The sequence below is a fragment of the Nyctereutes procyonoides genome, unplaced genomic scaffold, assembly GCF_905146905.1.
Source record: "Nyctereutes procyonoides isolate TBG_1078 unplaced genomic scaffold, NYPRO_anot_genome, whole genome shotgun sequence".
Taxonomy (NCBI): domain Eukaryota; kingdom Metazoa; phylum Chordata; class Mammalia; order Carnivora; family Canidae; genus Nyctereutes; species Nyctereutes procyonoides.
The window spans coordinates 56840453-56867431 of NW_026575140.1; the positions used below are offsets into that span (position 1 = coordinate 56840453).

Sequence of the window (26979 nt, forward strand, 5' to 3'; positions counted from 1 at the left end):
ATAGTAGTGTTTCACATGTAGTATGTACTTAATAAACATTTGTTGGATTTAGCTTTTTTGATACACTAGCCCCTAAAACTAAGTGTCTGGTCCGAACCCTTGAGAAGCTCTGGTAGTGAACATCACGTGTCAAGGAAGTGTCTAGCAGCTCACATCTTGGGCAAGTATGACCCCCCAACTCTACAAAAAAACAGCATGCTACTTGGAACCGAACCTGTGGAGCTGTACTGACCTCTACTGACTCTTGGGGGAACTAGGCAACTAGGTGGAGGAAAAGATGATCAGACAAGGCCAAAAGGGAGGCAGCTAAGAATCCTGCCAGGCACCCTCCCCCTTTTCACCTCTGCCTCGTGAGCCCCACCATGTTTCTGATCTCAGCCCTGGTGACTGGGTATCCTGCTGCTCCCTCCAACTCTACACTGAGTTCTTCACATTGGGGTTTGATGATCCAAGAAAAAAAACAGGAAGTCACAAGATTAAAAAAGAGAGATGGGTAAGGGGGAATGGCAGAAAGCAATACCCTTTCTTTCCTTATCCGCCCCACCACCAAGAACTCCCCCCCCCAAAAAAAATAACAGAGCACACAGAAAGGAAAGTATAATTTATATGTACAACCAATACACCTGATACAGAAGAGGGGATTGGGACAGCCCAGGAGTGGGTGCCAAGAGACCGGGAAAGGGGCAGTGGAGGGGAAGTGGGGGGTTCGCCATGCAAACTGCCACTCTCCCCAGCCCCTCCTGGGGAGGAGGACGTGCCCACGTCTCCCCAGCCTGCCCTCCACTACTTTGTTCTGGTCCCAAAGGCAAGGGAGTCCCCCAGTTAGGCCTCCCTGCCTGGTCCATTCAAAATTCAGTCAGTATCTAGGCCTTGGCGGGGAGGGAGGCGGGGGTAGGATAAAAGTGCTCCCAGAACCTGAGCCCCAGAGCTGGGGCTCCCTCACATCTGGCCTGTAGCATTTTCTCCCACCCTTTCTAGATTACCCGGTCCCTAGAACAGATTGAGGAGCTCCTCTTTGGCTTGAGGGAGTATCACCCAACCATCACTCTCTTGGGGGCGGGGTGGTGGTGGTGGTCCTTGGTCCCTAGGGAGAGGGAAGAGTCCCAACACAAGATGCCGGTACGCAGGAGGTAACTGAGCCAGTGAATGGCGCCTTTATTCGGAGGCTGAACAGCAACCTATTCCCTCCCTTATAACTGCTCCTCCCTCCTTTTGGGAAGAGGTAAGGGGAAGGAAACATGCAGCCACCCCTCTTCTTCCCTTCCTCCCTCTCTGAAGTCCCCCCTCCTCTCTTCAAAGCTCTTTGCCCCAACCAAGTTCCTAAGGTCCAGGCCAGGCTAATCCCCCAGGGCTGTAGATGGAGCTCAGCTGTAGATGGAGCTCGTATTGCAGGAGTAGAGACCCGGGGAGGCTCCACCGCTTTCCTCCCTCCACAACCACTTACTGGGAAGCTGTGTGTGTTTGGTGTGGGGGATAAAGATACTTGGAAGACCCTGCTCACCGCCCCCCACCCAGACCTCTTCTCACCAGCACAGGCTTCAAAGCGTGGTGGGAAAGGTGCACGGGAGTGGAGAGAGACAAGGGGCCCTTCCCGAAAAGAGGAGTTGTAGAGAGAGGCAGAGGGGCTCCTAGCCCAGAGGTGGCCCATGGGGTGGGGAAGGTGGAGGATTGGCAGCAGGTCCCAGAGCCTGAGCTGGGGGTCGACCTCGGGCACGGGGCCTGGGCGATGGGCAGGCCTGGGATCCAGTCAGTCGTCTATACAGATCACCTCCCCGGCTCGGGGCTCCTTCCGATCCAGCCCGTCTGACACCAGTGCCCCCACCATTTCCTTCTCCTTCTTCACCAGCACTGGAGGGCCGTTGGTGGCGGCTGTTAGGGAAGGGGGTAAGGAAGTGAATCCCGGACTCACTTCTAAACATCACCTCCTGTGCATAGCATAGTACTGTTAGGTTGTCTCCTGCCACTTTTCCATTCCTGGGGTAGCAGGAGTGGGAAAGACCAGGGTGAACCCCTCTCCCTGAGGGTCCCCCTGTGCCTGTGATAGATCCCATGTGCCAACTCTCACCATACCCCCCTCCTGATCTCATATTCTCTTTCCTGGGGGCAACCCAGATGGAGGAGGCTTAGGAAAAAGGTACCAGCCATACAGCCACTGACACCCTTGGGGCATTTTGGATGAGAAGAATGGTAGAGAAGTCAGGGCTGCGAAGAACAAAGCCCAGAACAACTCTGTTCCCTAGAACCGTTGATACTTATAAGGAAGTGACATAGGCTGGAAAGATAAAGGGCGGCTGAGTGGGGTTGAAGCTTGGAAAAGAGAGCTGGGAAAGGCAGAGAGTGAGAAGTCATCACCTGACCTGTGATGAAGGACCCGGCAGGCATCTGGCTGTAGTTGGCGCCTGCGGCGGCCAGGGCCCCGACGGGTGCGGCGCTGAAGGCCGCCCCGTACCCCGGAGGTGTAGCGTAGGGCCCCGGGGGAAAGGCCTGGAAGAGAGAAGAGAGCAGGCCCACGTCAGAGGCTCCAGAGTCTGTGAGAGGAAGAAACTTAGGGGAAACTGGGGCCAGGCTCCAGAACTACCACGACTGTAACGTACAGGCAGGGACACTGGATGGTGAGGAATGTGTCGGAGCAAGTCTCCACACTAAGGTGCTGGGAATGTGTGTGGGCGTGCACATGCATGTGTGTACAGAAGGAGGACTTTCAGGGACAACTAGAGTTAGGGGGAGGAGGGTTACCGGTGTGGGGTGAGGCTCCGTGCCCTTGCTGGCCAGCCGGCTGAGAATGCTGCGCTCGGACATCTGAAGGCGGGCTGCGATGGGGGGGATTCGGGACAGCGTGGCTGGCAGGCGGGTCACGTCCGCCTTCATGTCGCTCAGCAACTCCTCCAGCTGGTTCAGAACTGGGGCCCGGGCCACAGAGAAAGAAGGGCAAGAGAAAGACAGGGAAAAGGAGAGATGGAGCCAGGAAAAGAAAAGGAGTCAGATGGACAGACACAGTCAGAAAAGGAGAGAGAGAGAGAGAGAGAGGAGAGAGAGAGAGAGAGAGAGAGGGGAGAGAGAGGAGCACACAGATGTCAAAGAACCAGAGGCCAAGAAAATGCCAGAAGGAGGCAGAAAAAGTGACTCGGGGCAGAGGGGGTAGAAAGAAGAGGCAGGTGAAGAGGCAGAGACCAGATAAGCAGAGGATAGACAGAGAAAGAGGACAGGACAGGACACGGGAGGCGGGGGGGACATTGGGAGACATGGGGCGGGGAGTTGTCAGAACATCCCATATTGCCAGAGTGACGTTTAGGGGGTGGGGATGACGGGGAGGAAATAGGAGATATGGGAGGAGGTAAGTGGTGTCAAAGATTCCAGAAGTCAGGGTTTTAATATGTGAGGGGGAGGGAGGTTAGATGGTCAGCATCACAGATTCAGGGAATTAGAACAGGAATCAAAGGGGCCGGGAGTCAAGTCACTAGTCAGACAGGATTAGGTTGTTAGAGGGCTCTGGAGATCAATCTATCGTCATCAGGATAAGAGGGTTTGGGAGGAAGGGTTGGGGGTCACAGGGAAGTTTCAGGGGGTAGGGTCACGGGGGTGAGATGGGGGGGTAGTTTCTGCCTGGTGGGGCAAGTGAGATGGGGGGATGTGATTTGCAGGATGGGGGTAAGGATCTAGGAGGGGTCTATACGCAGGCCACGGCCCCGGAGAGGGTGCTACTAGCAGTATGGCAGGCGTGTGGGTCAACGAAGTTCCGCCCTGTGGAGGGGACGTGGCACAGTCTCACGGAGTCTGGGGAAGGGGGGGGGAAGGTCCCTCTACCGGGCACTGGCATGAACACTCTTAGGTATAGACAAGGGCAGCCTTGCACAAACCCAAGAGGCTAAAAACCACGGGGTGGCCGGGTGGGTTGGGTTGGGGTGGGGTCAGAGGGGGGTGGTTCAGAGGGAAAGGGGTCAGAAGGGTGGGAAGATTTTGAGGGGTGCGGGGTGAAGACTTACGCAGCGTTGTGGGCCCTCCCCCGCGCGGGGCCGCCGCGGCCCTTACCCTTGTGCAGGACGGCGTTGGCCGGCTTGTTCCCCGCCAGCGACTCCTTGGAGAGGTGCTGGTGGCTCTCGGCCAGGCATTCGGCCTCGGCGAAGCGGGCGTGGAGGGCCATGGCGGGGTGCGCCGGCTCCTGCGATAGGTTCAGGTAGGCCGCCCGCCGAAGCTGCTCCTCGATCACCAGCGCCTGCTCCAGGAGCTGAGGGCACAGGGGTGGGGGTGAGTGCGGGCATCTGCCAGCCGTGGGGGCCCAATACCCGTACTGCCCTTCCTGCCCACCCATCCTAAGGGTGGACCTGGCACAGACCTCAATCTGCACCATCCCAGACACAGGGTACACCCCGCTCTTGGCCTCAGGCACCTTCCCTCCATTCCAACCACCCCTGGTCCCACCTCTGACCCAAGCTCTCCACCTCGACGCTGTTCCTCCTCTCTCTGATCCCCACCTTGAATCTCCGGGCCAGGAACTTATTTTTCATCTCCAGAAAGTTCCCCTTATTGGCTTCAGTTTTAAATGGCTCATTGATAATGGCAAACTGAGCATCATTCTGGATGTCCTGCCACCGTGCATAGCCATGGCTGCGACGCAGGAAGGAGACGTCAAGGAATTTAATAGGAGAATTTTACACTGTGACATAAACACTTCCTCCTGACTCGATCTCCCGAGTGAGGCACAACTCCCCCCTTCCCTGGGTGTGGACTCATCCCCGTTCCAGGTTAAGAAAACCACTTCTTTCTTGTGTTTGTATCAAAGGATACAGGACAATCCCAGCCAGAAGCCAATAGTCATGTCTTCGGTGCCAGATCTCATTGAGTTTTCCTGAGGAAATAGCTGCCCGTTCCTCATTCTGCCACAGCGTGTGAAGCTCTGAAAAGCGGACCACAGGGGGAGGGCTGTCAGGAGTTTGGGAACCACTGCCAGCTCAACAGATGGGCAGAGATGAGGGACCTGAACAGTGGGAAAGGACTCTTTAGGAGAAAAGGGAAAGGTTAGGTTCAGGATGAGGGGCAAAGTGCTTAAAATAAGGTTCCAGCTCGGACTAGGAATAAAGGGGGATAAAAGACGCTCTGGAGGTAGGGGTGCGGCCACGGAGGCCTGCAGGCTGGGGAGGGATTGGAGGCAACACAGCAGGCGGTGCTCCAAGGGCAGCTACTTGGATGGAAGGCAGCAGAAGGCCTCAGGCAGAGCGAGAAGACTCAGGAGGGGGAGCACACCTCAAGTGAGGAGCCCACCTCAAGTGAGGAGCCCAGGGGGGCAAGCACAACCCAGCAAGGGGCCCCCACCTGTGAAGCCTCCATCTGCGATATTGAACATGAACCGAGGCTTCTCTGCCTTCTCCTCGCGCCGCCCATTGGGCCGTGGCTCGTCCCGGGGAGGGCCAGGTCGCAGCTCCCGGTCCCCTTTCACATCTTCTGCTAGGACAGACGAGGCAGAGCTCACATCTGCCACCAGCCTCTGCCAGCCCCAAAGACTACCCTGTACTGGACTGTCCCTCGAACAACTACCCCCCAGGACCCAGGCATCTGTGCCCCCAGACTCCACCTCCCGATTCCCTTGGGGACCCAGTGCTTCCACCCATTACCTCTCTTGCCCAAATCCCCTGTTTCCCCCTCCGGCCTCTCCCTGTGCTCCTGTCCATCCAACGGCTTCTCCTCCCCCCTCTCTCCTGGCGTCGACTCTGTGGCTGTGGGAGGGGGTGGGGGACAGGAAGGGAGGATGTCACCCTCATCCCCTGACCCCAGAAGAGGGAACTGCTGGATCCTAAGCCCCTCATTGTCCCTAAGCCCATGCACCCACCTGACTTCTCTCTGTCCCCCCGGTACCCAGGTTCAGGCTCCATTTCTCCAGGCACTCCTGGCACCTCCTCCTCTAGAGAAATCTTCCTTGGCTCCAGCCGCTCCCCGAGTGATGGGGCTGGGCTAGGGGCATCGGCCTAGAAGATGACCGTGGAGTTAGGATGGGGCACAGAGATCCCAAGCACCCGGCCTTCACTCTCTCCCCTCCCAGGGAGTCAGGGAGCCACGAACCTCTGTCTCTATCTTCTCCCCAGTTCTGTTCTTCTCAGGCTTCTCCTCCTGGTTTTCTACTTCATCCTTTTCAAGAGGTGTCCTCGAGCCATCTCCCTTTTCACTTGGAGCTGGAGTAGCTGCGGGGGGAGGCAGAGTGAGGAAGCAGAAAGACCCACCCTGACTCCTATGTTTGCAGGGCACTGACCCCACCCCCACCTCTCCTGTCATCCTGATCCTTGTTACCAGGTTTAGAAGTGCAAGGACTGTTGGTGGCAGAGGCCTCAGGGGTGGTGGGAGACGTTTTGGTAGGAGAGGAGGCTCTAGAGGAACGCTTAGAGTCAGCACTGGGATCAGGCATCAGCTCAGGCATCGACCAGCGTCCATTGATGTGTTCAAACTCCTGTACCTGAGGGAGACAGGGGGGCATAAGGACGGGTCAGCTGCGGGCCCTGGAGGGGGCAGGTCGGCTGCAGGCAGTGCACATACAGGAAGCTCAGTCTTGTGTCCCCAGCCTGACTCCAGAACTGAGCAGTGCTAGGCAGAGGGGGGACGGGGACTAGGTGGCCAGTCTGACGCAGGCCAGAAAGATGGATACCTTCTTCTTGACAAGAGACATGACTCCAATTCGGGTTAGCACTTGCTGGCGACTCAGGCCCTCCCGAGGAACGCCGTCAGCAAATGTTTCAGAGCCGTCTGCCCCGGGCTCACAGAGATGGCGCATGAACAGAGACACGTAGGCCCTGAGAGGCGTGGGGCGGAATACAGGTTAGGAGGGGGCACAGGGCTTACCGAAGCCCTCAACCCTTCAACTCCGCAGGTGCCTCCATGGCTCCTCCTAGGGATGAACCCTCCACATCCCCACTCCCACCTCAGCCCCCCCACTCCCCGCATCTCCAAGGCCCTCGGCTGCCAGGCCCCATCAGTCAGCACATCATCCTGTCCACTGGCTCCAGGCCGAGAAAATGTGAGGCCAGGACAGGCCCAGGGCAGGGCTCCCATCTCCAGCGCCTCTCCCGTAGTCGGGGGGCCAGGCCTCTGTGCTCTAGGCTCGGCTGAGGGGACATGGGGCGCACTGAGCCCACGCCCCAGGAAACCAAGCCATGCGATGCCCCACATTGCCATGTGGCTAGGAGCGCGGTGATCAGTTGAGTAAGGTCACATCATGTGGTGGCCGAGCGAGCACAAGACAGGAAGACCCAAGGCTCCCTCCCAACCCCTCTGGCCAGCTGGGCCTGAGGCACCCACACTTACTTGAACTCCTTCTCCGTCTTTCCCCTCAGGTCCCGCACCAGCCACTGTGTGGTGAAGGCATCCTGCGGGGGCATCCCCCAGCGCATCACGGCATTGAGGAAGGCCTTCCGCTGCCGGGTGTTAAAGCCCAGCACCTGTGGAGTGGGGTGGGGGAGAGCATGAGCCATGGGTGTCCTGGGGTCTCTCTGCTGGGCCCCCCCAGGGGACAAACGGGGGCCTGAGCCCAGCTCCCACCTCAATATTGCCCCCAACTCGAGCCAGCAGCGGAGGCAGTGGTTTATCCTTCTCATTCCGGAGCTGCCTCTTTGACTGTCGACGCCCTGGGTGTGTATGGGGGGGATTGGCCTGGTTAGTGGGGGGCCCCATCTCCCCCAACCCTCAGTCCTTCTCCGCACCCCACGCCCCCAGGAGGCAGAACCCTGGGTCACATCTGAGCCACTTCTAATTTTCTTTTAAGCACTTTCTGACCTAGCAACCGAGCGGATCTAGGAGAAGCCGGTCCCATTAAAAGCACTAGTACCAAGACCAGCCCGTGAGGATGTAAAACATAAACTCTCGATTTTCCTCTAGGCAACTAAGCCTCTGTGATCCTACACTCCAAATTTTAACAGTAGAGAAATTACATATGTCTTGCACTTTTAGCTTATCTGTGACCTTTAGCTCATCTACACAAAAGCACTTGTCTGTAGAAAAGCAGGAGATGAAACATGTCGTGAGGCGAATGGGAAGAGCTGTAGCTCTTCCTCTGAAAATGAGGAAATCAGATGTCACCTTCTGGACGCTCATCAAAGTCTTCGTCTTCTTCCTCTGATCCCACTGAGTATTCAGACTGGTTATCTGTGGGGAGACGGCTCAATGGTCAGGGACAGCTCCTGCGCTAAGCCCACACGGGGGCCCTTCCTGCCTGGAGGCCTCCTGGGGATGCCGTCGGACTCCAGGGCCACATACCCTGCACAGGGCACACTCGTCACTCACCTGGTCCCTGGGCACCTCCCGACCCCCACACATCTTGTGCCAAGTGAGGACCCTGGGTGTCCAGCGGGCCCCCCTCTGCAGCCACCAGCCGGCTGAAACCATCTGCGAGACCCTCCAGCCTCCAGGCAGCTCCTTCCCCCTCAGCAGGAAAGGCCCTGACCCCTAGGCCTCCCTCTTTCCCTTGAAACGCCCTCCAGGCTCCAGGCTCCCTGTCAGCACTCCTGCCTTTCCTGATCCTCCCTCTTGGGCAGTCCTCACCTTGGTCTTCCTGAGCAGCATCGTTGTAGTTGACCTGTTTGCGAACCCGCTTGCCTTTGCCCAGGTTCCGGGCCAGGTCCTCCTGCTGCTGCTCATAGTGATGCCTCAAGAGCTTCTCCCAGTAGTCGGGGTCCACATTCTCCTCCTGCTTGATGATCTCCCGTTCGATCTCCTCAATCTGGAAGGCAGCACAACACATGCTGGCAACTTCCCTCTGCCACCCGGGGCTCTCACCACAACCAAATTCCAACTCCCCTGCTGCTCAGTCTCATCAAGGCTGCGTGAATATTCTGGATGTTGCCCATCTTCCTTGCCTCTTACCTGCAACGTACTTCTCCTCTCTGCTCCCTGAATCTTCCCTGGAACCTTCCTCTAGCACCCTCCACATCCCTCCCACTCTGACTCCTAGGCACCCACTTAGGTTCTTCTTAAAGCCTGGTTTCACCTATCAGACCCTTACTGCCTTTTGTTGGGTACTATGGTAAGAGATAGGGTCAAAAATGAGAACAAAGAGGGATCCTCGCCCCTCGAGGTCCAACAAAAGACACTGTTCTTCTGAGGTGGTCCAGGATAGAGCATCTGGTCCCCAGTCTCTCACCTTGTCTTCCTCCCGCACCACATACTGGGCCACCTTGAAGGAGCTGAGATACTCATTCATGTTCTGCACGTCTGTGTCCTCTGTTGCATCCTGGTTCCGGTCCAACAGCCGAGCGATGGCCTCGTTGTCATAGTGAATAACACTGCTGTCCTCCTCCTTGTTCTCCCCTGGTGGAGATAGGGAATGAGAGGGGACTCTGAGTTCCAACCAGAATCTGGCGCAACTGGACAGAGGTCTGGGGGAGAAGGCCCTTTCCCAGGGAGTCCACGGACACGTGCTGGGGCTTCCAAACATCCACGCAAGAGAAGAGACCCCCTTTCCCCCGAGGGCCGCATGGGAAAGTTTTTATTCTGGAGCTTCCGAAATAAGTGTGTCCAGGAGAGCAGGTTCTCACCCTCATTTTCGTCCTTGAACAGCTCCTCAGTGCCAAATTTGAGGATGTCATCCAGCTCCTGCTTGGACATGGAGCCCGCCTTGGAGCCTAGCCCAGGCCGTACCACCAGATGCGTCAGCATCATCTTCCTCTTGGCTACTTGCGTGATTCGCTCTTCCACGGATGCACGGGTCACAAACCGGTAAATCATCACCTTGTTGGCCTGGCCGATCCGATGAGCGCGGCTGAAGGCCTGAGGGGAAAAGGAAGAAGTGGGGATGGACCAGGGGACATGCGGCCCACGTGCTGGGGAAAAGAGGCTCTTCTACCCCCCGGGACACAACTCCCTCCACTGTGAACCCATGTCTCCCTGCTAATTGGTACACGGGCTTTCGGAGGTGAGCTCCCACCTGGATGTCGTTATGGGGATTCCAGTCAGAATCGAAGATGATGACCGTGTCGGCGGTGGCCAGATTGATGCCCAGGCCTCCAGCTCGGGTAGACAGCAGGAAGCAGAACTGCTGCGCCCCGGGAGCTAGGAGGGGACAAGATTATGCAATGGTTCTGTGCAGCTGGTACCAGACACCCTGAGCGACAACCGTATCACCAACTCAGAAGCTAGGAGGCACATATCCTCCTGTACCAGGGGACCTAGCACAAGTGGCTCGGGCCTTGCACACCCAGCAGGGACCAGGGCTTCTCCTCCTCACCATTGAACCGATCGATAGCCTCCTGCCTCAGAGCGCCTGTGATGCCACCGTCGATGCGCTCATACTTGTACCCTTCGTAGTCTAGAAAGTCTTCTAGCAGGTCCAACATCTTGGTCATCTACAGAGAGAGAACCACAGAGTTCTCTGGAATGACGAGGCAGTGGGACAGGCCCAGTCTGTACTGACCATCTATCTCACCATCGTCCTCAGATGCCATGCCTCCCCAGTGCTGCTCCCCCTCCTCACCCCACACTCTTATCACACTCGCTTGACTTAGGGTCACTTCTCCTAAAGCAGAGGTTCTCTTCTGAGACCTATGAGAATGTTTCAGGGACATCTCCAAATGCCCTGAAACTTTACGAAATTGTCTGTGTGGCTTTCCTCAGATTTCCAAGAGCTCTGAGCCCTCCTCTCTCTCCCGTGGTTAAGAAACAGGAAGGGTCCCACAGGCCACCCTCAGGCGACACGTGATTACACGTGGAGTGGCTCACCCTTGCCCTGCTCCCCATTTCCAAGAAGCTGGCCTGCAACCTCCCATGACTTTAACTAATAATGGGGGTCCGCCGGCCCAGAACCTCTCAAGACTGCCACCACTTGACCTCTCACACCACGGCAGCCACAGAAACAAGGGAAGGGCCTGGCCCCAGAGGCGACACAAGGTGAGGGGTACAAGTCACCTGAGAGAAGATGAGGACTCTGTGTCCTTGCTCCTTCAGCTTGCGGAGCATCTTCTGCAGGAGCATTAGCTTGCCAGATGCCTTAATAAGTGCCCCACCTTCGTAGGCCCCACTGGGGAGTTTGGGGGACTCCTGCAAAGAAGAGAGCAGAGAGGAGAGGGTCAGAGAATGCACCCCCATGTTTGGACCAAGCCCAGAAAGCCAGGAGCCAAAACCCAGCCTCCAGCCCCTTTTTTTTTTTTTAATAAATTAATTTTTATTGGTGTTCAATTTACCAACATACAGAATAACACCCAGTGCTCATCCCATCAAGTGTCCCCCTCCGTGCCCGTCACCCATTCACCCCCACCCCCCGCCCTCCTCCCCTTCCATCATTTCCCAGAGTTAGAAGTCTTTATGTTCTGTGTCCCTTTCTGATATCTCCCACACATTTCTTCTCCCTTCCCTTACATTCCCCTTCACTATTATTCATATTCCCCAAATGAATGAGAACATACACTGTTTGTCCTTCTCCGATTGACTTACTTCACTCAGCATAATACCCTCCAGTTCCATCCACGTTGAAGCAAATGGTGGGTATTTGTCGTTTCTAATGGCTGAGTAAGGCCTCCAGCCCTTTTAACTGCCCACTCGTCTGGGGGATCCCATGCCTAGACCCCTGCCCCCTGCCCAGCTCCATGCCTGCCTTGGCTCCTCCCACCCCCCATTTTCAGAGAGCAGCACAGCGGCAGCCCCCAGCTCATGCATCACCATAGCAGCCACGGGGAAGAGGTAGGGATGGTTGCAGCACTTCTTAAGATCCATCATGATGTTGAGCAGCGACACTTGGTTCCCACCACCTCGCGAATTCAAGGCCTCAAAGTTCCGAGTCAGGATGTACTTGTAGTATTTCCTAAAGACCAGGGTGGGGGCGCGGAAGAGACAGAGAAAGGAAGTGGTGATGAGGCCACTGCACCCCCAACCAAGCCCCCAGTCCAGGTCACCCTGCTCTCATCTCACTTCTGCATGGGGCTCAGCTCCACCCGAACAATGAGCTCTGTCTTGGCTGGCATGTTCTTGAAGACATCAGCCTTGAGCCTCCGCAGCATGTGCGGCCCCAGCAAATCGTGCAGTTTCTTAATCTGGTCTTCTTTGGATATATCAGCAAATTCCTCCAGGAAGCCTTCCAGGTTGCTGGCAGCCAGGAGGAGATAAGGAACTGAACAGGCTGTCGGGGTGTTTTTCCCCTGGCCTGGGGCTCCCTTCCTCACTTGGTGGAACCCTCTGCCCACTCAGGTTCTCAGCCCCTCCACCCTGCATCTTCCACCCTGGTGGGGCGCTTACTTAAACCTCTCTGGGGTGAGGAAGTTCAGCAGATGGAAGAGCTCCTCCAGATTATTCTGCAACGGAGTCCCTGTCAGCAGCAACTTATGATCTATCTTGTAGCCATTGAGGACCCTGAAAAACTAGAAATTGGGGCAAAGAAAGGCAGAACGGTCCCATTAGTGGCAAGCGGCTGGACCACGGTATCTGCCTTTTCCTGTTCCCTTTGGGATAAAGGCCCCAAATCGCTAGTCCTCCCTCTTTCCCAACCTGCACTTCACCCCTTCTGGACTGCACAAAGTCCAGAACCTTCCTTTCTCAGGAGCAGGGCAAGACTCCAAGGTCTGGGGATCTCACTCACCTTGGACTGGTTATTCTTGAGCCGATGGGCTTCATCCACCACGAGGCAGGCCCAGCGGATGGAGCCAAGGGCCGCCTGATCGATGGTGATCAGCTCATACGATGTCAGAAGAACGTGGAACTTCACCTGCGCCTCCCTCTGCCAACACAGCCACTGTCCGCCGGGCTGCTACCCAACACCCACGCACCTAGACTTCCACCCTGGTTCTTTCCCCGACACCCCCCCTTCCTGACTGAGATTGCCAAAGGGAGCCAGGAACCCTGTCCCGCTACTTGGAGTCCAGGTGGGATTACAGAACATGAGCCCCCCAACCCCTACCACACCATCCACTAGGGACATAAGTGTACATTCCTCAGAGGACCTGCAGTGCCTCCAGGACAAGACAGCAGGGCGTGTCATTGGGTGGAAGACGGGGAGAGGCCAGTGGGGAACAGAGAAACTGAAATGCTGGTCAGGGGGCAAAGAAGTAAGATGTTGGGGTCTCGGAGAAGACAAGATTGAGGGGCCTACCTTCATCTTAAAAGCTTTCTTGCCACCCTTGATAGCATTGTCTTCAAAGGAAAACTCGTTCTCTCGAATGATGGCGCGGCTGTCCTTGTCACCCGTGTACGTCACCACATAGAACTTAGGTGCCCACATCTGGAACTCCCGCTCCCAGTTAATGATGGTAGAGAGAGGGGCGCTCACCAGGAAGGGACCCTTTGTGTGGCCCTGGGAATTGGGCGGGGTGGGGTGGCCATCAGTCAGGGTTCGAGGCTGTCAGCCTCCACCCCCACATTCCCCCGAGTCAGTCAGGCCTGAGCCTGGCTGCTCCCCTTAGGGCCCCCAGCCCCCCACACCTCCTTATAGAGCGAGTAGAGGAAGACAATGGTCTGTATGGTCTTGCCCAGTCCCATCTCATCAGCCAGGATGGTGTCAGTTCCCTGGGCCCAGGAGAAGCGCAGCCAGTTCAAGCCTTCCAGCTGATACATGTGCAGTGTGCCTCCCGTGGCTGTGATAAACCGTGGCTGAGTCTCGTATTTCACCGTAGGCTGTGGAGTCGAGAAGGCAGGACACTCAGGGGAATGGACATCTGGGCTCCTCTGGTCCTAGGTCTGTTCTGCCTGCCTCCCTGGCACTGATCTCAAGCTGGGCCACAGTTCCCTCCATGAGGCCTAAGCTCAGGAAGATTCTCATCTTCATTCCCCCGCCCCCAGTTCCTTAAAGCCAGATAGGACAGCGGCAGCAGCATGAGGAAGGGAGCTGGGGATGCCAGAGCCCCATCTGCTGCTACTCCTAGCTGCTCTCCAGTTCCTTTGCCAGAGTTCCTAGCTGCTCTCACGGCATGGCTGGATACTGTTCAGGAGGCTGCTGAGACTCGGGCAAGCCCTGTCAGTAGCCCTTGGGAAATCTTCAATCACCACACTTCTAGAAATGGGAGAGAGGCCAAGAGAGAGGACTTACGTCATTAGTAGGAGAGCTGGGAGGTCCATCTCCCTGCAGCTCCTTCTTCTTCTTCTTGTACTTGCGGGGCTGGGCGGGGTCCTCCCCCATAATCAGTTCTCTGGGAAAAGAGCAGGTCTGAGTGAGGCCTGCTCCTCAGGACCTTGCTTTCCTCCTGAACCCACTCCAGACCCACCTCCTGCTTCCCGTAAGCTTGATTCGCTCACATTTCCTTTCTCCCAGGCTCTTTATCCTCCTCACTGCTTGATTTTCACCTCTAGAGGTGACCCTCCTCATCCTCAGCATCCTCTTCCCCACGACTCTGGCTGGAAGTCCTCACACTGCCTCTTTGTCAGTCCCAGCCCAGACAGCTAGAGCCGGCTCCCACTGCCCTCAATTCCAGGTTGGGTCTGTCTGGAGTGGACCTCTTCTTATCCTAGAGGGATAGCTTTTGCACCCCCTGCCCTCAGCATTCCCTCCACCCCTCGACCTGGCTCCCTCACCGGTGTCTCCAGTAGCTCTGCTTATGGTCTTCATATTCAGGGATATTCATTTCATCCTCCTCCCACGTGGACTGGTCATAGGGCAAGTCCCTCCATTTTACTAGATAGTGGTAATTCCCCTTTTTATCCACACTGTAGGGCAGAAAACAGAGAGAAGGAGCAGAAAGAGAAAAAGAACATGAACTGTATGCAAGTAGAAAGAAATCTTAAACGCAATCCCAGGCAAACACTGAGCCTTTGTTATTAGTGAATCAACCACAGTGGGCCCCTGGGAGGGAATTCAGGATGGCTAGAGTACCACCCTACCCTTTTCAGGATAGCTGCTTAAAAAATCAATGATCAGGGACACCTGGGTAGCTCAGTGGCTGAACATCTGCCTTTGGCTCAGGTCGTGATCTCGGGGTCCTGGGATCAAGTTCTCCATCAGGCTCCCCACAGGGAGCCTGCTTCTCTCTCTGCATCTCTAGTAAATCAGTAGATAAGATCTTTTTTTTTTTTTTTAAAGATTTTATTTATTCATTAGTGAAAGACAGAGAGGCAAAGCAGAGACACAAGCAGAGGGAGAAGCAGGCTCCACGCAGAAAGCCTGATGTGGGACTCGATCCCAGGACTCGGGGATCACGACCTCAGCCAAAGGCAGATGCTCAACTGCTGAGCCATCCATGCGTCCCTCAAATAATATCTTAAAAAAAAAATCAACAATGAGAAAATATCCCTGGGCTTCTTATCATGTGTTCATCTAATTAGTATTAACCAAAAACCCATTAGGTGTGAGGCACTATTCCAGACGGCGGTGATTCAGCAGTTGTGAACCAAACAGACCACCGACCCTATTCTCATAGGGCTCACGTTCTGCCGTGCGTGGCAGCAACGAAACGGAAATACACGCACAGAGAGCCATCACACTGTGACAACGGCCACAATGGAAGAACCACTGCAAACACTGGCCTGGTTGAACTGCATTTTTCATATTTGCTTTCACACCCCATTATACCCAGCGTCATGTGTCCTCAGATTAAAGGCAATGGCTGGACTCTGCTCCTGGATTCTCTCAACCCTCCCAAAGGAGCCAAGCCCAAGGAGGGCTGGCAGGCAGGCAGGAGTTACACAGTTGGAGCAGGTGCCGGGCTCATGGACACACACCTACGTGGGGCTGTTGCTGCCAGTCCCAGAATGGCCTACCCCAGGCAGCCGTGCCCACGGCCAAGGCTCACCTGTGGTTGATGATGCGGTGGACGGTCATCCACTCCGGCTTGATGCCAAAGCGATAGTACTTCTCTTCCATCTCCGCGTAGTGCGGGTCCTTCACCTTGCGTTTGTCGCTCTTCCCGTCGTCCTCACCGGAGCCGTAGTCCAGGGGCGGGGGCTCATCCATGTCATTCTTTCGCTGGTAGTTTCGGTACATTACCAAGTGGAAGATCTCCAACTGAAGGGGCACAGGAGGGGAGGAAGAGAGATGGTCCCAGCCCCCAGAAAGGACTCAAGGGGACAGGGACAGGCCACAGGGGCAGTGGTGGGGGATGAGACACCCAAAGTGACCTGGGCAAGCTCGTCACAAGCAAAAGGAAGCAGGGAATATGCTGTGATAGAGGAAGAAAGCTGAGGGAGGCTGATGGAAAAAGGACTGGAGGTGAACGAAGGAGGGAGGGTGTGAGGGCCGGAGACCGGAAGTGAGGACGAGCACAGGGTCTGGAACACAGGAGCCACAGGGGACAAGCAAGAAGAGTGGTAGGTGGGGTCACAGGGAGGCACAAAGGGGCCTGGTACCTGAAGCTCCTTGGCCCAGGAGCAGTGCCAGTAGGACAGCCCCACCCACTTGACGAAGAACTCGCGCTCTGAGCGGCCTTGAAGAGGACGGGGCGGCGGGGCGTCAGGGTTCCCGTCCGCCTGCTGGGGTGCTGGCACGGACACGGGTGGCTCCCCCCACCGCCAGTGCAGGATCTTCTGCACACGGCCCTTCAGCACAGGGCACTGCGGGAGGCAGAAAAGTGCATCATTAGGGGAGGAGGACCGTGGTCCCCCCCAAGGGAGGCAACAGCCCACTGATGGGGTGGGAGAGAAGGATGGAGCTGGATGAGTGGATCCCAGGTATGGGGTGAGTCGGGGAAGCCAGGTAACACCGCAGGAAGGGGCCACTCACCGTGCACCGGGGACACAGCCACTCCCCATTGGGGATGTCGGGCAGGGGCGGGTTCAGACAGTGAATGTGGTATGAAGAGATACATGCATCACAGCACAGGAGCTCGCCCCCATCCTTGCACACGCGGCAGTACTCCATGTGGTCATCTTCCTCCTCCTTCTCCCCTTCTTCCTCTCCCTCTTCATACTCTTCCTCCTCCTCCTTGGCCTCCCACTGTACCCCCTCCTTCTCCTGGGAGGCCGAGGCCAGACATAGAGATACATGAAGGGAAGGAGACGGGCAGTGAGACCAGGAGATGGGGACAGCGACAGGACACCTAAACCTTAGATGCACAAAAGAGAGGGGCAAGAACGAGGGAACGGGACACCTCTGTTTCCAAAAATGATGATGAGAGCCAAACGGGATGGGGCGGGGGTGGGCAGAGGAGCCAAGAACATAGACCCATACACACCAGCCACCGAGAAGGCCAGGCTTCAGGGGGCAGGTGGGAGATAAGGGGCGGTGGAGGACAGTGAGCCAGCACAGGAAATGGCCAGTGGGTTTCCGGGGCACCAGGTACTCACACAGTGGGGGCAGCTCCATTTGCCTTCAGGAGCCCGGTCCAGCTCAGGATCAAGGCAGACAAGGTGGTAGGCACGAGGGCAGGTGTCACACAGAATAATTTCCCCACCCTGCTGGCACACCTCACAGTAATCCTGATGATCCGTCTCGTAGCCATCAACCTCCTCCTCCCCGGCCACTGTGGGACAGCCCAGGACTGTCATATACACCAGTGGAGGCACATGGCAGAGAGAGACAGAGAGAGAGAGAGATGATGGAAGAGAAAAGGGCTGAACAAAGCAGTCAGAGGGGAAAATAAGAGGGGCCCCAAGGAATGAGGGGAGGCCAGACCACCAGGTCACACGCAGCTGGCACTCCCTACCTTTCCTCTTCTTCCTTCCTGGCCGCCCTCTCTTGAGCTTTTTGGTGCGGACAGGGCCGTCAGGCCGGCCTGAGGCGCTGTGGACGCTCCCGCTGTCCAGATCTGACTCCTCAGCCTCTGGTTCAGGGCCCTCATCACTCTGCAAGACATACTGCCCATAGCCCCGTGGCGGTCAGGGAGGCCAGCTTCATCCCACTCCCCTCCCTGGGCCTCTGGCTCCCGTTCCCCGTTCCAGCTTCCCACACGGACCCCTGGCCCAACATCCCCCTCAACCCCTGGGTGCCTAGTAGATGGGGAAGAGCCACTCACCGAGCCTCCCTTCTTCCTCTTGCCACCTAGCAGCCCTAGTTTGATTTTGAGCGGTGCCATCTTCTTTCCCCGAAGTTTCTTGCGTCCATCAGGCACTCGGGGGCTCTTACTCCGCCTTTTATGGCCTGGACCTGAATGAGGAGTGGGGTGAAAAAGAAACAGCAGAGGTCATGACATCCTGGAATCACAGGGCCTCTGGACCCTTCTGTGGGCTACGGCTTCCCTGAGACCTCTAGGAAGAAGTGTTTCTTTTACAACAATTGTGGCGACAAAGACAAAAAGAAATTCTAGACTCTAACTTGAGATTGTGTGGTTTAGAGAGCAGGGGCGACAGTTGTTCTAACCAGAGATTTTCTCACCTTTGCCCTCTTTGGTTTTGGCTCTTCGGATGGGTGGGGGCTGGGTATCAGCAGAAGGAGGTGGTGGGAGGGTGGGGGGTCCGGAAGGTGCTACTGGGGCAGCCGATGACACAGCAGCTGACACCTGCTCAGCCACAGCTGCGGCCGCTGCTGCCGCCGCCGCCGCCACAGCAGCTGCCGACCCCTTGAAGGGGTTGTTGGCACTGAACTCTCTCCACTTGGCCCCAAGGATGGTCATCATCTTAGACATTGGGATCTTAGGATTCTTCTTTGCAATCAGGGGCCTGTGAACACAGAAGCAAAGACGCAGGACCTTCACAGATGCTCCGTGAATACTTCTCTGTCCCTCACTGGCTAAGTCTGGGTGCTGAGGACACATCCGTTAGGAATGACGGCACTTTGAAGGTAAACAGATACAGAGCCGGAGAGAGAAAAAAATTATACAAAAAAACCAAGAAAAAGAAACCGCAAATGTGAAGCAGATAAAACAGATAAAATGACATCAATAAAAATGCTTTGAACGTTTTAGTTTGTGAGATTTTTAAACACAGGTTAGGTCTCATTTCATCTTCATGAGAACATTGCAAGCTGCTAGGATTCTCTGCATTTTTCTAGTAAGTTCCATGGGCCCTGGTGAAGGGTTCCTGTACTTGGAGCCTGACGGGCTGCGCCGGTTCTGCTCTGTGGCAGGGTGTTAAACTCCCGGGAGAGCCCTGCCCTTAGCAGCGAGGCAGGAGACAGAGCATCAAAGACACCAACGATAGCTACCAGGCATGGAACACACACTAGGGGACAGGCCCTGAGCACACAGGGCTCTGCTTACCCCAGCAAATCTCCACAAGACCCCTACGAGGGACACACTGTGACTGAGGGACACACCACGACTACATCTATTTTGCAGATTCGAAAACTGCAAAGCATAGAAGTCACCTGCCCCAAGACGGCAGCAAGACCGCTGCTACCTAAAGCACCTGCTCCCCAGGCATCTCCACTCTGGTTTATTCTACTCAGGGAGTCACTGAAGCTCAGCCTCCTCAGCCAGCAGGCCATGCGCCTCACGGCCACAGGGTCCTAAGCAAGGGACAGAGGGCTTGATAACAGAGCAAAGGAAGTTGGGCAACACCAATCTTGCAGCTTTGGTCTAGAGAGAAGTCACGCAGGGGAAGGGCCACCGACCCTCGGGGTCTGCCATCTCTTGGGCTTTTGAACCTAGTGCTGGAGTTAGGACCCTCCACCCTCCACCCCCAGCCACTGGGAAGGGCTCCTGATGGGGTCAGGTCCCTAGATCCTCTGGAGTCCAGAAATTCTCCAAAGGTGTGTGCACAGTTGTGTGTGCCTGTGCTGTGCATTTCTCTGGGGAGCAGTGTCTGAGCTTTTTATTGGATTCCAGAGGGGCTCTCCTGTCACTCCCCCCACCACCCCGAAAGTAAAGCATCTGCTCGCAGGTGCCCACCAGTCCTACCGCACCTCATGAACTGGCTAAAGGCTTTGTAGTTGGTAAGTGTGTGGTAATCCTCCTCAGAGAACACATGTTCTACGTCCTCCAGGCCCCAGGTCAGAAGCAGAGTGGCTGATGACTTCTGTTCTACCTGCTGCAAGAGACCGGGGTTCATGGGGCTTTCAGCGGGGGGGCTTCAGTGGGGGTCTCCCCCACATGCCTCCCTACCTACCCAGAGCTTCCAGCTGGGCTCTCCAGCTGATTCCCCCTTCACTGCCGCTCCACTGAGCACCCCTCCTTGGGGCCCTCACTCCCTCCCTCTTCAGGGATTGATGTGTCCTCCCCACACTAATTCCACTCACCTTTTGCCCCCCATCTCCCTCCCCCTTTTTCCGCCGCTTTGTCTTCTTCTCCTTTTTTTCCCTGTGCTTCCGCCTCCGTTTCCGACCTGGTCCAGTTCCATATTCGCTGCCTCCACTCTCTGACTTCTCCCGGTATTCATCTCGCTCAGAGCCAAATTCCTCCTCACTGTCCTAAGGGACAGAAATAAAAATAACATTTCTTCAGTCCGACCATGTGCCAGGAACCATTCTTAGCCGATAACATGTATTACCCCTTTCAATCTTCACAACAATTCTCTGGAGATAGTAGCTCATCTATTTTTACCTAGTTTTTTTTTTTTTTTTTTTTTTAGATAAGGAAACTGAGGCACACAGAACTAAGCAAACTGCCAAGGAGACAAAGGGCTGCTCGTCTCTGAACACATACAGTCTGCCCCCTGGAGCCTGCTTGCTAGGGCAAGTCATGTGCACAGAGGGGCTCTTTCCGGGGTCATGGTGAGTGAGGTTAGGGTCCCAGATCCAGGAGCCACAGGCCAGCCAGAGGGGAGAGGATGTCAGGCCTCCCTGATTTCCAGATTCCCCTCCTCCACCCTTGAAATAATAGGACCTGAGAAAACCCTGGTCCCTGGGAAAGGGTCTGCTGAGCCTTACTGTGGAGACAGGAGTCTTTAACACTTACAAGCTTCTTGCGTTTTCGGGGTTTTCCTGGCTTGTTCTCCTTCTGCTTCTTGGGCCCTCGTTTTCTCTTCTTCACACCCAAAGCTGAAGGCAGCAGCCGAATGTCATCCTTATCTTTGGAGCAGAGAGCACCAGAGAAACTAAGTTTCCAGGTTCCCTGACTCAGCGGCCCCTAGACCTCCCCCTCCTCACCTTTTCTGTTCCCACTCTCTAGGAACTCAGGCATTAACTCCTGCAAACCTCACCGCCCTTCACTGGGTGCAAACACAGAGTGTTTCGAGTACTCTGGGATGCTTGGGTTCTGAATGGGAGGTCAGGGGTCAGAAGGGAAGAGCAGCCAAACCACTCCCCCCTCTCTCCTCCTCCTAACAAGGGAGCAGGCTCTAGGCCATGGGCTCTGACTGTGGCAGGTCCTTTCAATCGCCGCCAGGGCTCCTCCTGCCTTCCCCCTCACTTAGCCAGCTGGCATCCTGCCCAGGAACTGGGGAAGCCATGCCCAGCTGCTGGCCTGGCCTGACCCCAGCACTTGGAGTGGGGAGACACAAGCTGGCAGCTCCCTAAGCCAGATGCTGAGAAGGGAGAGCCAAAGGTGGACACCTGGGATCTCACACTAACACCCGGGGCCCTCACATCCTTTCTGCCACGAGGGAGGCCTCTATTTATACTTCCTCAGATGATTGCCAAGCCTCCTGTCACCCCAACACAGCCCTGGAGAAAAAGAAGTCCTTGCCAGTCATTTTCACATCTTGCCCACAGGACCACAGCGGCTGGCTCCTCCATAACACCCTAATACTATGGGGAGCAGTCTCCCCAATTACCTAAACGTTCCTCCTCTTCCCAAGTAGCCTGGAACTTTCCCTCAAATCTATTTCCATATCCCTGCTCCTTTTGAGAACTCAGGGGCCCGACCCTTTGACCCTTTGTCTTACCCTTCGTGTCCAAATTTAGTCCCATTCATACACAGGCGGTGTGGGAGACCCAAACAAAGCTGGAGACAAAGACACACCCAGCACACACATTGTCAGATGCACAAGCATGCACACACAGTCCTGAGCACAAATCCAGAGGACAGCCTGTACCCTTCGGCAGGACTAGGTGTCTGGCTTTCTCCCCAGATGTCTGTCAGGGGCCTGGGCTTCCCTGATGTGTTCCCAGGCCCCCCTTTCCACACGGGCCCCTGCCAGTCTGGGGAAGACACAGATGCCACACATCTAGGGCCCTGCTTGGCCTCTCCCCCCACCCCCACCATGCCCCAGCGGCCACTAGACTAACCAGCCAGACCTGTCCTGCTCAGGCAGAGGCAGTTGTGCAGGAGGAAAGCCGGGGTGGGCCCAGCCCCTTGCTCTAGGACACGCAATCCTTCGGCCCATAACAGCCAAGGGAAAATTAGCCACAATTAACACGGCTTGCTTCCACTGCCTGCGGTTCCGGGCGTCTCCTTCCTCTGCGCTACCTGCCCTCAGAACTCCAGCATCCTGTGTCCTCTGCAGAGTACAGGAACACCCTCTAGGACGGAGTGCTGGGGGGGGGGGGCGTGCAGCAGGCCCCGGGGCGTAAAAAAGAGCGTGCGGGCTGGAGTAGGAAGTCAGAAGGACGCCATGCTCCCCCCCCACCCCGCACACTCCTCCGTCCCCGGCCAGCAGCCAGCTCTCCCCAACCCCCGGGACGTCGCTTAATGTGAACACGGGAACGGGAGGCCGCTGGGGCGGCGGCAGGGGCAGGCCCACTGGCTCCGCGTCAGGGAACAGGCCGGCGCGGCCACCCGCCCCTCTGGGGGTGGGGCACCTAACCCCGGGACCTCGCCGCCGGTCCGCCCCGCTCTCCACTCCCCGCCCCGCAGGAGGCTCCCGAAGTCGGGAGGCCGGCGGCGGCGGCGAAGGGAAAGGCAGGGCAATAAAGCAAATCCAAGTCCCAACCTCGGTCTCAGCAGCCACTCAATGCTGGCCCGGAGCCCAGACTCTCCCACACCCCGGCTCGGATCCCGGGAGGCGGGCGGGGGCGGGGGGGGGGCGGTGCGCGGCGGGGGCGGGGCCTGGCGCGCCGGGGCGGCGGGCAGGGGAGAGGCGGGCGGAGCCGGGCCCAGGCCGCGCCTCCCGCCCGTCCTGCTCTCCCTCTAATCTCACCATCAATCTCTCACACATATATTTATTTTTTCTCAAATTCCCCTCCCTCCCCCACCACGCACCACCATAATAGGTCTGCTGCACATGCGTACTGCAGGCAGGGGGTGGGTTTGTATTTTCAGACCTTTTGCAAAGAAACTACCAGAATTTTCCGCACCACCCACAATCATTCCCCACCCCCACCCCCAAGGAATCACATCTATATATTATGTTATATTATTTTTCGAGACTTGCCAGAAGGGGGAGGGAGAAGAAATGAGTTTTTGGCTTCCTGCTCCCTTCCCCCACCAACACGAGTGCTATTATTTTAAACGTTTTACAACGTAAGGAGCCGAGAAGGGGGGGAGGGATAAAATTGGTCTTGGGTAAGAATGTAAAACAAAATGGTGAGAATCAAAGCAGTCAGGATGAAAAACAATAGACCTCTAATATGTGCGAATTCATATTCTGGAGAAGGATGAGGGAGGGCAGCCCGCACACATTTCCTTCTAGGAGGCTTATTTTGCCCACACCTAGGTAGACAGAAATATAACGAGCGGACCAAAAATATTTCTCTCAAAAGTTTTGCCTCAGAAAGTCCGGGGGGGGGGGGGAGTGCATCTGGGTCACTCTGTTGACTTGGGAGGGCCTCAAGACTGGGGGGGGGGGGTATGATCGCCCTGGAAGAGGGAGGAGGTGGGTTTTCATTTCAGATACAAATTTTAAAAAAAAACATTTGACGTTTCTTCTGGGCTGTTGAGAGAGCAGAGGGGAAGTGGGGAGGGAGGACTGACACAAAAGACCCAACCTCGACCTCAGATTCTTTCATGCCCCTCTCTTACATTCCCAAATTTCAGACCAAAAACGCATAAACACCACATTCCAAGTTGGCCCTACAAATAGGTGAGAGCTGTCTGCGGGGCAACACAACCTGACATCCTTTCTCTCCCTCTTTTTAGCACATCAGCTGGGTTCCAGGCACCCCCTCCCCACCATCCTTTATTCCTCCTCCCTCCTGCAACCTCGTGGGTTCTCTGGGATAACTTTCTGAAAACTTTTCTTTTTCAGACAAGCTTGGGGAGGGGAGGTGTCCCCGTTTCCATCAGACACGTACCCTCCACCACCCTCACCCCAAGAAGGTACCCCATACTCCCTCAAAGGCTGTCTCAACCGAACAGGAACAGTTGCCACATAAGCCACACAGATCAATGTGACAGTTTTACAAAGATAGACGTCCTGAAGTTTGATGCATTCGTGCTACAGGGCTCCCAGAGGCCTGGGGGTGTGGATGTCCCCTTTCCAGCCCCAAGCAAAGATGCGAGCACCGTAAGGATGCTCCCCTGTCCTCAGGAAGATCGGCAGTCACTGCACTAGGAGGGTGGTCTGAGGGGGGCCGTTGCTGCCGCCCCCCCCCTCCACTCCAGGCAGCAGGCTGTCCCAGTCCCTTCCAGCCCTGGTGGAACTGCCCAGAGAGCGCCAGAGAACTTGTCATCCCGGGGGAGGGGTGCCGAGTGACGGTCAAGCTGCATAACAGCTGGGTGGGCAGTGCACGCCCCCCCATTCCCCGGCAAGATCAAGGTGCGGGTGGTTTCAGCGAGAGTGACAGTGAATGGCAGCCACGTGAGAGTCACAGCTGGGCAGCTTGGCCACCCCAGACTGACGGGGTCACACGGCGGGGGGGGGGGGGGGTTCGCACATGACACAAAAGAGCCTGGAGCAGGGTGCTGATAAAGGGGGTGGAGTTGGGGGCATCTGGTCGCAGACACTCTCCCCGCGCTCCCCAATCTTCAAGGAGTGCTCTCCCGATTAGGACGGGGGGAGGGGGCGCCCCGAAGCGGATCAAGCGTGAGTCCAGGAAGTGGTCTGCGTGGAGTGCGGCCACCACCTGCCCCCCATCACCGCCGCCCGCAGGCGCTCACGCGACCTCTCCCCCACGCGCCACCGCGCGCCCCGGGGAGTCGGCGGGCGCCCAGGTTCCCGCAGGTGGGGGGTCCGAGGGACGCTGGCTCCCACCCCCACCCCCGCCTCCCCCGCCCCTGAGGGGGGGCGGTGAGGCCGGCGGTCCGCTCCACGCGCGGAAACTCCCCGTCACCTCAGTGCAACCCCACTCGGGCGGGAGCCCGAGGGGCGCCCGCGCGGCCGCCCCTCCCCCACGCGCCCCTCCTCCACGCCGCCGTCCGGCCGCCAGGGTCTCCGCGGTCCCTCGCTCGGCCAGGGAGGGGGCCCTGGCTTCGCCGCGGCCGTTTCCTGCCTACCCCCTCCCAGCCGAGGGTAAAAAAAAAAAACCTCCTCCTCCTCCTCCCCCGAAAGCCGCGACCGAGTGGCCCGGTCCGCGCGCGCAGCTCGCGCCCAGCGCTCTCCAGCCCGGGCGGCGGCGACGGCGGCGGCGGTGGCGGCGGCTGCGGCGGCGGCGGCGGGGGAGGGGTGCGGCGGGGGAGGGGAAGAGGCCTGGCCCCGCGGCCGCCGCCGCCGCCCGCCGCCCGCCGGCCCGGCCCGCCCGGGGCCCCGGGCCCGACGCTGGCGCCCCGCGCCCCCGGATTCACCTCGGCTCGGCCGCGCGGTGGGTGCCTCGCCCCCGGCCGGCCTCGCGCGCCCGCGGCTCCCGCTCGGGCCGGGGGGTGGGGGGCGGGGGGGAGAGCTTCGGGGCGGCCGCTTACCTGGCGGCGGGGGCGGCGGCGGCGGCGGGGGCAGCGGCGGCGGCGGCGGCGGCGGGAAGAGGTGGCAGCCGGGGGGGCTGTGGCGGTCGCGGCCCCGGTCGTGGCCCGGCCCGCGCCCGAGCACTCCCTCGTCGTCGTCCTCCTCGTAGTCCTCGTCGGCCGCCTCCACCTCCTCCTCCTCCTCGTCGCCCTCTTCTTCCTCCTCTTCTTCCTCCTCCGACACCACCATCTCCTCCTCCTCCTCCTCCTCGTCCCTCAGAGGGGAAGCCATCCTGTGGCTCTGGCCCCCCCACCACCCCCCCACCCACCGCCCGCCCGCCTCCCCCACCGCTACCACCACCACCTCCTCCTCCTCCTCCTCCTCCTCCTCCTCCTCCTCCTCGGCGGCGTCCTCCTCCTCCTCCTCCTCCCCACCGCCTCCCCCAGCCCCCCAAACCCCCGGGCCACCCCCCTCCAGAACCCCCCCTCGGGGCCGCCGGCTGAAAAGGGGGGCCGAACCACCCCCAAAAATTGTCTTGGAAAAAATTGAGAGACTTTCTCCCCCTCCCCTTCCTCCCAAGAGAACGAGAAAGGGGGGTTAAAAAATATATATATATATAAAAGTTTTCGACTTCTCTCTGCCCCCCTCTCCGTTGCTTTAAATATATTTAAATTCTGAGGGGGGCGCTCAGAAATATTTCTCAGAGCTGAGGCAGTAAGATGGCCGCCTTGAAATTATTTTTAAAACAACCCCCCCCAAGCACCGCCACCCCCTCCATGAAGAAAGGGAGAGGGGGGAAAAATCCCCTTTTAAAACAAAATGGCTGGCTTAATATTTCAGTTTTCACCCCCCCATTCTCCTCCCTGTTACACCCCCATCTCCAAGCCTCTACCCAGAAACCCACAAATTTCTCCCTTTTTTCATAACTGATTAGTGCACAGATTAATAGAGATATTTTCCTTGTGTACTGTGTGTGTGTGAGTGTGTGTGTGTGTGAGTGTGCGCGTTGGGGGGGCACGAAGGGTTTCTGCATAAAACAAAAATGGCTGCTCTAACTCCCCCCCATAAAAATATTTGAGGGGGGGCATTAATCAGTACTCATGCTCAGTCTGACATCAGCATAAATTGTTAAAGGTTAACTAGTTAGATACTAGTCCAACTAGATTTAAATATTTTTCTTTTCTTTACTAGTCTCTTCCTCCCCACCTCCCTTCTCTTAAAGAAAAGCTTTTTTTTTTTTTTCTCTGAATACTTCAGAAGGGAGTGGTTTGATGTGAAGGTTTTTTTTTTTCCCCCTTCAGGCATTGAAAAGGAAAAGATGAAATATATGTTTATATATAACTCTTGTTTCTACATACCTCGCTGGAGTCAAAACGCATTTAATTGTGTAGTACCGTCCAAGTGAGGCACGGGGCTGGATTTTTTCCCCCCTTTCTTTTAAAAAAAGTGACAGAAATCCTAGTGACTTTTGGGGGGAAGAGATATGAATAGATACGATGATTGAGGTTTTTTTTTTTTCTTCAAAGGAGTCCATGTTTGATTCTCCCCTTTGCCCAGGCTTTTCAGTGATTTATAATTGTAAATTTT

The 26979-nt window shown here is 56.8% G+C and overlaps 1 protein-coding gene and 1 non-coding gene across 16 annotated transcripts; both read right to left on the reverse strand.

Annotated features, from left to right (window-relative positions):
• Positions 1 to 586: 586 nt before the first annotated feature.
• On the reverse strand, positions 587 to 25697 carry CHD3 (chromodomain helicase DNA binding protein 3). Of its 15 annotated transcripts, none has more exons than XM_055304833.1 (40): positions 25413 to 25697; positions 20655 to 20767; positions 19997 to 20167; positions 19664 to 19785; positions 18197 to 18480; positions 17838 to 17968; positions 17529 to 17679; positions 17170 to 17363; positions 16607 to 16837; positions 16234 to 16437; positions 15681 to 15892; positions 14467 to 14598; positions 13985 to 14084; positions 13381 to 13572; positions 13052 to 13252; positions 12542 to 12709; positions 12202 to 12323; positions 11878 to 12051; positions 11629 to 11770; positions 10879 to 11010; positions 10202 to 10319; positions 9902 to 10026; positions 9513 to 9744; positions 9119 to 9285; positions 8521 to 8698; positions 8059 to 8124; positions 7522 to 7607; positions 7288 to 7421; positions 6632 to 6776; positions 6280 to 6442; positions 6055 to 6173; positions 5825 to 5960; positions 5610 to 5711; positions 5311 to 5442; positions 4786 to 4894; positions 4473 to 4605; positions 3984 to 4225; positions 2737 to 2900; positions 2358 to 2484; positions 587 to 1869 (listed from the first exon to the last, which is right to left on the reverse strand). In XM_055304833.1, the coding sequence occupies exons 1-40, from the start codon at positions 25681 to 25683 to the stop codon at positions 1629 to 1631; spliced, it is 6366 nt and encodes a 2121-aa protein (XP_055160808.1). In that variant the 5' UTR covers positions 25684 to 25697; the 3' UTR covers positions 587 to 1628. The 15 variants fall into 15 exon arrangements, with proteins under 15 accessions (XP_055160808.1, XP_055160809.1, XP_055160819.1 ...); XM_055304834.1 differs by having other exon boundaries at positions 17529 to 17667; positions 19664 to 19788; XM_055304844.1 differs by having other exon boundaries at positions 4030 to 4225; positions 12542 to 12679; positions 17170 to 17345; positions 19664 to 19788.
• LOC129497991 (small Cajal body-specific RNA 21) lies at positions 6997 to 7137 on the reverse strand. The gene has a single exon (XR_008662036.1). It is a non-coding gene; the product is annotated as a small Cajal body-specific RNA 21 (non-coding RNA).
• Positions 25698 to 26979: the final 1282 nt, after the last annotated feature.

Excerpts from the sequence above, each read along its gene's own strand:
- CHD3 (XM_055304830.1), bottom strand. The coding sequence starts at position 25,683 with ATGGCTTCCCCTCTGAGGGACGAGGAGGAGGAGGAGGAGGAGATGGTG. Across the intron at positions 12,052-12,201 it reads CTCACCCCAGAGAGGTTTAA|CAACCTGGAAGGCTTCCTGG; the intron begins GTAAGCGCCCCA and ends CCTGGCTGCCAG. Across the intron at positions 6,777-7,287 it reads AAGACGGAGAAGGAGTTCAA|GGCCTACGTGTCTCTGTTCA; the intron begins GTAAGTGTGGGT and ends CACGCCTCTCAG.